This window comes from Scatophagus argus, chromosome 1, assembly GCF_020382885.2.
Source record: "Scatophagus argus isolate fScaArg1 chromosome 1, fScaArg1.pri, whole genome shotgun sequence".
Taxonomy (NCBI): Eukaryota; Metazoa; Chordata; class Actinopteri; family Scatophagidae; genus Scatophagus; species Scatophagus argus.
This window is the reverse complement of record NC_058493.1, coordinates 7635199-7646870: the sequence shown is the minus strand read 5'-3', so window position 1 is coordinate 7646870 and position 11672 is coordinate 7635199. Positions and strand designations below refer to the sequence as shown.

The 11672-nt window shown below is 41.6% G+C and overlaps 1 protein-coding gene across 1 annotated transcript; it reads right to left on the bottom strand.

The window, feature by feature from the left end:
- Nucleotides 1-214: 214 nt before the first annotated feature.
- On the bottom strand, nucleotides 215-11611 carry heatr3 (HEAT repeat containing 3). The gene is made up of 15 exons (XM_046414357.1): nucleotides 11313-11611; nucleotides 10716-10888; nucleotides 8318-8405; nucleotides 7815-7915; nucleotides 6880-6989; nucleotides 6094-6234; nucleotides 5609-5886; nucleotides 4372-4462; nucleotides 4026-4171; nucleotides 3734-3816; nucleotides 3389-3525; nucleotides 2789-2877; nucleotides 2037-2180; nucleotides 1795-1971; nucleotides 215-1577 (listed from the first exon to the last, which is right to left on the bottom strand). Exons 1-15 carry the CDS (start codon nucleotides 11454-11456, stop codon nucleotides 1464-1466), a joined length of 2016 nt encoding a protein of 671 aa, XP_046270313.1. The 5' UTR covers nucleotides 11457-11611; the 3' UTR covers nucleotides 215-1463.
- Nucleotides 11612-11672: the final 61 nt, after the last annotated feature.

Sequence of the window (11672 nt, the reverse complement as noted above, 5' to 3'; positions counted from 1 at the left end):
AGAGCTTTAGGTAACATTTTCATTATCAGTTAATTTGTAAATTATCTGGGGGGTACTCGCTTGATTGACAGCAAAATGTCAAAGATCGTTTCCCCAACAGTTGCCGAAAATCACGTCTTTAAATCTTATCAATGGCAAGGATATAATTTGGTAAGAGATATAGAATTCCCTGCACATACCAGTTAAAAAAAAATAGAAACAAAAAAGCTTGAAATGCTTAAGAAATCAACGTTTATTTCAAAAAAGGTATTCATTCATAACCTGATGACAAGTTTGTATTTCCATTTCCCTGAAAAGTTGTGTTAACCCAGGGAAGCGATGTCCAACTCTTATAAGAACCATCACACAATTGATTTTGACTTTTAGGTAAATGCCATGGGAACAAGTCATTAACTCTGTCAGTTACTCAACACATGATGACCTATGAATCAGGTGCAAAGTAGAAGGCACCATCCTGGATTACGCATTTCAAACGTGCACAGTGGTAGAACAGGACTGATGCTGACTGATGATTCCAAGTTACTGGTGTTAATGACACCCAATCTATTTGGCCACTTACTTGATGTCACTAACAAGAACGGTGTCAGCAGAAAACTGTCTGCTGTGGAAACTTGCAGAGAGAAAAATTCACAAAAGTACCACTGCAAAAGTTACCACTGCATGCATGAGAGTGGTGCCTCAGAGGGCGTGCAATTAATGCAGAGAGATGAGAGGTGCAGAGAGCACAAAGAGGCAGAGCTATAGAATATGTGCGTATTTGTAAATGATAAAACATCTGTCTTAACAGATCTGAATGTTTTGGCAGTGAATGTATCAATCCCATTCAGCTTGGTAAAGTTACTGAAATGACATAAAATTTGTTTCTCTTGAGGTAAGTCAACTGCTGTCTCAACAAAATTCAGATTCAATCACACAATATCCATAACACAAAATTTTTTCCCACACAGTAGTGATACCACAACCCTTCACAAAAAGGGCCTGTACTTTCTAATAGCTCGGTTTCCTACTCCTTGCAGCAGAACTGCGACTTTACGGGCCACTGCAACATGGGACACAATTCAGGGTACACATGAGACCTTGTTAGCGCTCCACACGTGACCTCTTTAAAAGGTTACTGAGGGACATAAAAATATAAAAACTCAAATATGATCACCATTTTAGGTTGAATGACACATATCAACTGAGGGGGTAAAAATAAAAAAAACTCTCTTTACTGCAATTTGCAGTAACTAATAACTAATCAGAAATTTCACCCCATCTCTCTTCACAAAAAATAAACTTTCACATGAAGTAAAATCAGAGAATATAAACAGTGAAACCAAGCAAAAATAAATGGTTACTACAAACATAATAAATATTTGATGGTTTCACAACCATATTCTGGGTCACTCTATGCTCCTGCTAGCATATCTGTCCAAATGGAGCAGGTTCAACAGGTGCATCTGATCGCAGTGTGAAAGTTCTCATTTTTTCATGACCTTCTCCAGATAGCCAATGAATCTTCTCAGGTTGACTTTGATGTTGTCCAGCACACACAGCTGCTGAGGACTGTACCTGCCTCTTCCTTCTTTACGAATCTTGTAGAACAAAAAGAAGAGAAATTGTTATTAAAAATCTCCCACATCAAAAAAAAAACGGTTCTTTATTAAAACAAGGGGACACATACATGAACTATTATTGTTTATCAAAATCCATAACGCTGCTGTAAGAAATACTAAAACCTGAAAACATATTTGGACAATGTCAAAAACCAACAAGAAGACTGTTCAGTTAAAAGAAAGATGTCTTTGGTACCTTGGTCTTAAAGACAGGTTGAAGTGCCTTCAGTGCAGGTAGTAACTGGATGTTTTTAGCAGCTGTCTCCGCCTCGTCTCCATCAGCAAAAACATCAAACAGGGCATCAAGAGCTTCTCCGTTTACAACCAGGTCAGCATCCCTTGTGGCAACTTGAAGTAAAGCATTTCCAATCATCTGTGGGAGCAGATTTTCTTAGAAGAAGAACAAATACTCCAAGAGAAGAAAAGAGAAAATCATACCTGAAGTGTTTCTGCAGTGCCCTTCTCTTTGGCTAATGTGCTGCCAGTGATGCCCAGAATGGCGACGGCGTTGACCCTCACACTGACAATCTCACAGCGGGTGCCTGCTTCGCTCAGGCTCATCAACTGCTGGGGGGTCATACACTAACAAAAACAAAACCAACCACCGAGATATTGAGCTGTCCAAAATAAAATGTCATCAGCAGTGCTACGTCTGAACTGACAGAGAATTTTTAAGTTTCACAGGAAGTGTCGCACTGTTTTCATTCAGACTAAATACAAGGAAATTAATTAAAGGGGCCATCCACTGATTTTACACTATTTTCTTGTCATCAGGAGGACAACTCAGCCCATGAAAACAGCCATATAATGTTTTCTGTGACTAAAAAAAATGCCTGCACAGCTCTGGAAATTTCAAACTTTTAACCCAAATCCTGTGCCATAAAAAGGAAGTGTGGTGTTTGAAAGGTGTGGACATTTACAAGCAGGATACTAGCTAAAGGTATCATTGAGTTGAGCTGCATTATGGCAAATGAAGGAGCCACCATTTTTTCAACTTGACTACAATCTGTTGCATAGATTTTGATGACTTTTTTGTGTGTTTTTTTTATTGTCTTTATTCTTGTGTCTATGAGACCTGTAACATTTTGCAAGTACAATACTAAATTACTGGACTAATCCATTAAAAAACCTATAAATGCAAATATAGAAAATGAGTAAAGGAAAGGCGAAAGCTGCAGCATATTCTGTACCTGGGGGATATTTTTGGAGGCAATCATCTGTAAAAGAGACCGCATGGCGCTGATGACAGCCTCTAGGAACTCCTCATCTTTGGGTATCTCTGAAAGCATGAGAAAAAAAATTGCTCTTATTTAACATATGTATTAGATATTTTAATACTGCTGTAAAAGATCATTCCAGGAATACACTTTCATTAGTCTACTATGATTTAATGGTGAGGACGGCACTGTGGTGTAGTAGTTAGCACTGTCGCCTCACAGCAAGAGGGTTCCAAGTTCGAATCCCAATCTGGGCCCTTGTGTGCAGTCTGCATGTTCTCCCTGTGCCTGCCGGTGTGGGTGTGTGTCTGTCATGTGACTGGCAACCAATCCAGGGTGTACCCCGCCTCTAGCTGTTGTCAGCTTTGATAGGCTCCAGCACCCCCGCGACCCTGATGGGTGGATTTAATTGGACGATGGATTTAATTGTGGTTTTCACTCTTGAATACTAATTTCTTTCCACATCTTGAGTCAAAGTTATAGATAGTATTTTGTCCAACTCCATGTGCATTTTAGTGAAAAACACAAAAGGTGACCTTTATGCTGCATTACAATATGACATAAAGGCGAGACCTGCTGCACCGAACACCAGTGTGGACAGGTGCTGTGCTGCGCCCTGCAGGGCTGCCGCCCCTCCCAGAGACTCGGCATCCATGGTGGAGAGGATGCTATGGAGGCATGTCAGCGCCCGGGACTGCACGCGCTGCATCCTAAAGGAGAGAAGAGGTCACTTTTGTCACAGAAGACACATTTTCCATATAAGAGTAAATATGTGCGAAAGAGATAAAATACTTTCCCTACACACCCCACCGTGAAATAAGTAAATAAATAAATCACGTAGGTTTATGACATTGATATGTTCGACACATTTTGATGAGACAGTTATGTCAAAGAGAGGATGAGAAGTGAGAGGATTACTTTTTTATCAGGCTTCTCCAGGAGGGATTCTGATGGCACACATCCATGGCTTCCTTTCTGGGGAAGTCGGTCTTTTTGAGGACCTTGAATCGAGAGAAAAAAAGGTATTACTACAACCAGTGTTATATAGTAACATAAGTGCATATACCTGAAAGAGGGATAAGGTTTGTAATTATGGCAAAGTATACTAAAATGACAACTTTTCTATATTTTCATGGGCTCATGAGACTGTGAAGGTCCCCTCCTGTTGCAAAATGTAATGGCAGATTTGATGAAGCGGACAGGTATTTGCCTTTTCAGGGATGCCGTGGCTGATTAAGGCTCCGTGAACCTCCGCTGACAAACACAGAGGAGACATAAGGTTGGACACTCCATCACAAAGGCCCTCGTCGCTTTCGTCGCTGCTCGACTGCTCCTCCCACTCGTCGTCAGAGGGGTCTTAACAGGCACACGTACACAGCAATGATCAACAAACGCTCCAGATGCAAAATGACAAAGCGGCATTTCTAGGCACTCATATTATTTGCTATAATAGCCTTTCCAATAAGCGAACACATACTGGGTGGCAGTGTCACAGTAAATAATGTTGATGCAAAGTGCCTGGGGTCAGCACTGCTGTCAATGCCCACCACACTCACCGTCAGAGCAGCACAAGTTGACGATGATCTCCAAGGACGTTTGCTGGGCTGTCAGCAAGGCCGTTGCTTCCCTCAGCTCCTCCTTGCCCCTCTGGACAAAAACAAGCAGCCATGTGAGTCAACATCCTACCAAAACGATGACTGTTAGCACTGTTATCACCCAGTCTGAGTTCAACTGCCGCCACAAAGAAAAGATTCATATCAACAGATGTACACAAACATGTCACGTTGCACTTTTGGAGTTCCAGAACTCTATATTTACACTGCTAAACTAGGCAAAAATAAAGCCTGGATTGAGATAACCCCATTACATAATCCTCAACATTAAAGGGCATTTTGGGACGTCACCCATAGTCTTGGGGCTCTGGCTGTGACTGAGAGGAGAGGGACAGCTCTGTCTCGCCGAGGTCAGGACTGAGGACTGTCAGAGGCCTGGTGGAAGCCAAAAGCTGGTCCCTGGTTGAAGCTCGCTGAGTGTACCTAATTTGCTCCCCTGAACCCGACACTTTGTCTGCTCTGTCAGTCTGGCTCGCGCTCAAGGGTGACTCATACGCCACCTTTTCACCTGGCATTAACGCACACCCCCCAAAGAAACAAAACTGACTGCCATACTTACTGAATGAAATTTACAGTATTTAGTTCTAATTTTTATCTACACAAATGGTCGAAGAAATGTTCTAGTGAATGGTCCTAAAGTTTGACTTCTGAGTAAAAAAAAAAGTCATAGTAACCTAAAAAGGAGCACTAACACACTTTATGTAAAGATGTTCAAAGTATCATTAATTTAAATGTAAGTGTAAAATAAGGTCTTCAATCAAGTATACCCAAGAATGCCTTCCCTCAAGCTCTGCATTAGCCAATAGCAGGGCGCAAAAGGTGTGGTCATGGCTTCATGCACACCTTGTCTTGATTACGACTACCCATCATGCATCTGTTATATAAACTTCAAGACATGGCGGATCAGTGTGGATATGGACATTTGATCAAAGATGACAATAATACATATATGGGCATATATAGACTGATTAGTTTTTAAAAAGATTTGTAACCATGACGACCGAGTGGGACATTTTTACAGTTGTCAGCCTTTTGACCAGTCTATCTAAGACTCAAGGAAGCACAAAACAGGGTTCATAATCTCTCTGACTGTTTTCAAAGATCAGAGAAGCTCACAATGTGCTGTATGCATAAAGAGCAACAACAACATACACAGCACTATAGTAGAGATACCACTTACAGGCAGAAGGTCAGAGAAGTCGTTATCAGCCCTGACAGCTTTTCCATTCCGCTTGTGTTTAGGTCCTTCCTCCTCCTCCTCCATCTCTTCCACAGCCGGCTCCTCTATATCTGGTGCAGCTTGTGTGTTTCTCTGACGAACCTCTTCAGCTTGTCTGAGTTCAGGTATCAGTGCGCCCGTGTCCAGATCCAGGCACCGTGACAAAGTGGCCACCACAGCGCTGAGGGTGTCGGCCTGACGGGCAGCAGGCAGACTGCCTTTCATGTTCCACAGTGTCCCTGAGTGACACGGCAGGTATAGTTAGAGCTCAGGAAGGGATGGCAAAATCACCATAGTCAGTGTGTTCACTAGCTACAGTGCTCCTCCCTTAAATTTATAAGCAACTTCTATCTATAGAAGACTTTTCTAATGTCACTTTCAACTTGGGCTGTGGTATTAAGCTACAGTTTTCAACAATACATTTAAAAACAAGTGACAAATTGTACCTGCAGCCAGTGTCCTGAGGAGAGTGTGTGCCATGCTTGGATGAGATGACAGCAGCACATTCTCCAGGACTCCAAGCACAGCAGTGTTCAAGCTGCACAGCAGCTCTGGGTTATCCTCAGTCACCGTGTGCAAACAATGGGCTGGACAGACACACAGAGGAGACACTTTGAAAATGCTTTCTCAGACTTTGGAAACCAAAGTAGGTAGAGGTCAGACATGATTACAACCTTTGTCACTCAACGTACTAAGGTTTCTGTCAGCCCTACTTGGAAGGACAGTACAGTAACAGTTTTTACAGGACATTTGTGAAGACAACAATCAGTCCACGTGTTGTAAGTCAATTCTGTAATAAGTCTTATACATCACAGGGCTGGAGTGCCAGCTCCATTTACACATTGTCATCACACCAAAAGAGTTGGCAATATCACACGCAGCATCTAGGAACATTAGAAATAATATTGTTGTCAACATTCAGCCACAAATTTAATCTCTGTATGACAGAGGTAAGGCAGACATTCACCCAAAGTTTTTAAAAATACTGATCTTTCTTTATTTACTTTCCCATTAAATATGAATTCATTTTCATATTCCCATTAAATATGAATAGCTCAACTTTTTTGGAAATAGGCTTTAAATATTAACCTAGAGCCAGAAGCTGGTTACGCCAAATGTACACAGCATCCTGCAGTTTCACAGGAAGCGTTTCAGAAGCAGAGTGTCTGTTCTTCAGAAACCTTTAGAAAGGAACTATGACAACCAATTAACAGTATATTCATTCCACCCACCAGCAGATATGGCCAGTTCCACGTTGTGTGGGTGTCTCTCCAGGCACTGGACGACCACATCCAGGAGACCCACTTTGTTGAAAACAGACAGTGCGTGGCTGCTGCTCTCGCTGGAAGTGCAACATAGTGACAATCAGACGAAAGACAACTAACAAACGCACACAGAAGGACATCACGCACCACCTCTGTGAGAATAATTACAGATGATGGTTGAGCAAGAATGTCAAGAAGAGGGTTTGTGACTACAAGATGAACTGAGAGTTCAACTGTCTGAACTGGCAAAGAAAATCTAAATGGTTTGAAGTACAAGCCCATTTCCAAAAAAAGTGGAACAGTGTGTAAAATGTAAATAAAAACACGCTTAATCGTTTGCAACCAAACTGTGTTTACCAGCAACAGTTTTACAACGTGTCCCAGAGCCCATGTAGTAACATCATTTCAACAGTCATGTGCTTCACAAAGCGGTGAACCTTGCCCCATGCCTCCTTGTGAAACACTGTGTTGCTGCCATCAAATTCACAATAAGCATATATTTGCAAAAAGTAACAAAGCTGATGAGATAAACATTAAATATCTCAACTCAGTTTATGTCAGAAAGGATGAGCGAATTATCAAATTCTGTTATGCTCCAACTTTTTCAGAACTGAGGTCATACTTTATGATAACACATCTTGACTACAGCAGAATACACCTACCAGCCTACAGCACTAGACTGGTGATACTGGGCACCTCCCAGGTGAGGAACTAGTTATAAATACAGAATGAGTCGCTGTTCACCAGTGACAACATAATGTGTGCTCACATCTCTAGACAAAGGTTAAAAACTCACTGCTGGAGAACTTCTTACTCATTTGTCTGCTTCTGCTGTCTACTGAAAAAAAAAATCTTTGGAACATAAACTTTTGTCAAGCAGACCGCATGGCCTCAGAGCTTACCATAGATTCCACAGCAGGTTCACAGCCTCATTGGCCACGTCCTCCACTGCATTCTTCTGGTCTTTGATCAGCTCAGCACCGCTCTCAAAACTAGCACAGCACTGAAAAGAAAACAACACTGTGCTGCTGAAAACAACAAAACCGAGTGAGTGGTTGAGAGTGAGACAGGAATAAACTTTGTCATCACGCATCCAAAAACATTCAGAACGTTAAAGCTATATTATGAAAATATGGCTTTCAGTTTGAAAAGCAAGGTGATGAAATCAAATACTGCTTATGGCTCGAGGCACCTAATTGCCCTCATCCACAGGTGAAAAGCGAGCTTGAAATGGATGCCAGAAGTAGACTAATTTGAGTGTGGGTGCAGACGTTTTCACAAAGCATGAATATCTTTGCTCTGGAGTGAAAGCCAGCTGCTGAGGGTGGCGTGGCATGCTGTAAAAGCTGCTGATGAGGAGGAACTGAAGTGATGGGATAAGCTAGAAGCAGTGGCAGAGTCTCACCTCTCTGAGCACTGCCGTCAGGGGAGTCATGACGTCGTGCTTCACCATGTCCTCACACACCTCCTGACCGCCACATGCACTCAGGTTCCTGTCAGGCAGAGACAGTCCCAGACACACACACACTAATTCAGTTGGATGAGATTCGCTGTCAGAGGTGGTGTTTGTGGAAAGTGTATGAGAGGCAGAGCCTGGAGGCCTCCTGTGAGCAACTGTTTTATTTTGATATCCAGTCCATGGAACCTGATTTAGCCAGGACAAAAGCTAAAGTCATGCTAGGATACAAAAACAAGAGTTGACTGGGAGGATCATGGTGATGACTACTGTTGCCATGTTGTGGCTGTTGTCAAATGTTACTTTTGGTAACAGAGAGTTTAGGCATGGTTATTTGAGGGGAATAAAACAAATTTAATATAACAGATAAGATAAGATTCCCAGATAAATGAACCCAAACAGAATCAAGGGCATAAGTTGTATACAGTATCTTATAAAGCAGCAATAATACAAGGAGTGTAATAATGGAAACTGAACTGCTCCTTCTTTCTTGTTACAGCTAGATGTTCTACTGTAGCATGGCGCCCCCTGTAGAAGTAACGTGACAGACCACATGCCTACAGTGTTGCATGATATCACACTCACTCAACAGAACAAAAAACAGAAATATAGCATTTAAAAAAAATGTAATTGACTGTAATAATAATAATAATAATAATGATTGAAATGATGTACTCTGGATCTTAGTTCAGAAGAAAACGAGTTGTTAACTATTCTCACATTTAATTAACTCAGTCATTTTTTAAGGTCTAGCCTCTTAAATGTAAGGACTTGCTGATTTTCATTCTTTTCTTTCTGGCTGGAAGTGAAGAGTTTTTGGATTCTGGACTTTGCTTGGACAAAAGAAACACTATAAAGACATCAATTTGGGCCATGGAAACCTGGAACGAGCATTCTTCATAATTTTGTGACACTTTATAGATTAATTTATTAAACATGAAAATATGCATTATACAATAATGAAAAAAATCACTGACCACAGCTCTATTTTCTTCATCCATTTGGTTGTAAGTGTTTATGCTAGCACACATAGCAGCATGTGCCGCTTAATCCAAAATGAACGTACACCTTAAAAACCAAAATTATTGCTGCGAGACTCAAACATGTTAATTATTAGATGGTTTGTCATCACTGAATCCAAACCAGCATAAAGAAAGTGCAATCTTTGTCACTAAGCTTTCAGTCTGTAACGGTTTTGCAACGGTTACATAAATATATACACTCACAATATTAACCTAGTCATAGTAATCCTAATTATTAGTAATCTTAAGTTTACAGTCAGTTTGTCACCAAACCATATTTTTTCACCCATTTCCTTCATCCTAAAATACCTGAATATTATGCACCAATCACGTTAGCTGGCAGTTCTCGTTTTCACTGTCCTTGTTGGTTCATTGCTATGTTTTGCCATACGTAAAGGGCCACCAACTGTTACTCAGCAGAATAGCATGGAACCAGCTGCACTAGTGTGTGTCAGCCCGCTTTCATATCCGAGCATGATACAAACAAAATAGGGAGTGCTTCATAAAATTACTGCTCCATACATTATCAATGGTCAAAAACCATTAAGAATGGCACCATTAAGCAGGCTGTTCCGCTTCTGCAACATGAACATGCAGTATGCTGGAACACCAACACTTGAACCGCGACACTTGCCTATAAACAGAATGTTATTGATGTTATCGGGAAAATAATCCATTCTGTACATACTCCCACTGTCCTGATGATCAAAGGAAATATCAAATAAAGGTAACAACAACAATAGTAATAATGAGAAGAAGAAAAAGAACCAGAGCATTACACTGGCTTTTCTTTCATCCGACTTTACACCAACAGGGTTCATGCAGTTATCAGACGATAAATAACTTTTTTTCAGAGTAGACTTGGTTAAAGAAATGCAAAGGTGCAATTTAATAAATATTAATTATGGCTACATCCCAATTATTACTTTGTGGGACACTTAAAACGGAGCTAAGCTTTCGTTTATGTTATTAGCTCCTCCTGAACACCTTCCGCTATGTCTGCTGTGCAACAGGTCTAATTGAAAACCTCCAGATCACTTTGAAAATCCTGTCTGTTGAATGTGATGACACCAAGATTCGACATTTTCATGTCTGAAGGTAAAACAGGATTTCGCACACTAGCATCCACTCAGTGTTTCAGCTGTAACACCCCCCGACCTGTTGAGACTGACAGCTCTGCTGCTCTTGTGTATTTGTCGAATCCCAATGCCGGAGCTGCCTAAAACCTGTTGTGAGCAGGAGGCCCCATAATTGGGTCCATTTAACGACCAGACCTGGTTGCTTAGGTACAGTTCACACCACACCAAAGGCCTACACTGACTCACCTGAGCGCTCCAGTGGCAGTTTCTCTGACAGCCAGACTGCTGTCCAGCAGCATGGGCCCCAGACGCCTCACAGCATCCCTCTGGAGGAAACCTGAGATGGTCTGACTCTGCTGCACCACCCGAGAAATGCTGGCACACGCAAACTCCCGCACATCTGCATTGGGACTCTGCAACTACAGACATATACACAAAATATGACAAGAACTCTATGAACTAACCTGTGGTAGACCTCCTGTAGAGTACTAACGATATAAACAAAAATGGCCCCGGGCTGCACTTCTGCAGCACAAGCAATAAGAGGACAGAAAATCTGGCAGTGTGACACTTGGTTCACTTAGACAGAAAAATTCTAGACAGCAAAAGAATAAGAATCTCAATCGTGAAATCACACATTAAAACATAAATCCTCAACAGTAGACTACCTAAACCTGAAATCAACTTCAGTAAACCATTAAGATACCTTGCTTGGCAAATGTTTAAATATCTATCCACTGTGTAATGCTATGGTGCTATGCTGTAAAAAGAAAAAAAAACCAACAGCGTTAAAGGACGTAATTTCCGTGAAAGAATAGGTTTAGGTTTAGACTGTCTTCATACTTTCTCTAACAACTCCGCAGCTGGACAGCTATCATCATCACCGTGGTCTTCTTCCTCGGCGTCCACTTCCTTCGCAGCATTCGCCGGCAGTCCAACAGAGTTAAACTGCGGCCGTTTAAATTTAGTGGTCTTACTTTTACCCATCTCAATCCTTATTAAAGTGCAAATTGCGCATATAACGTGTTTTTTTCTCTTGTACACGCTGGCGTAGCGACAAAACCTTACACACGTACGCCAGTTCCAGCCTGGTCGAAGGCCATGTGGAAGATTGTTCCCTGCCGTAAAGTAGTCGTTGCTAACAGAAAGCAGAAGGGCTGTCGCAAAACACCAGAGCACACAAACATAATGGATCTGAATTGG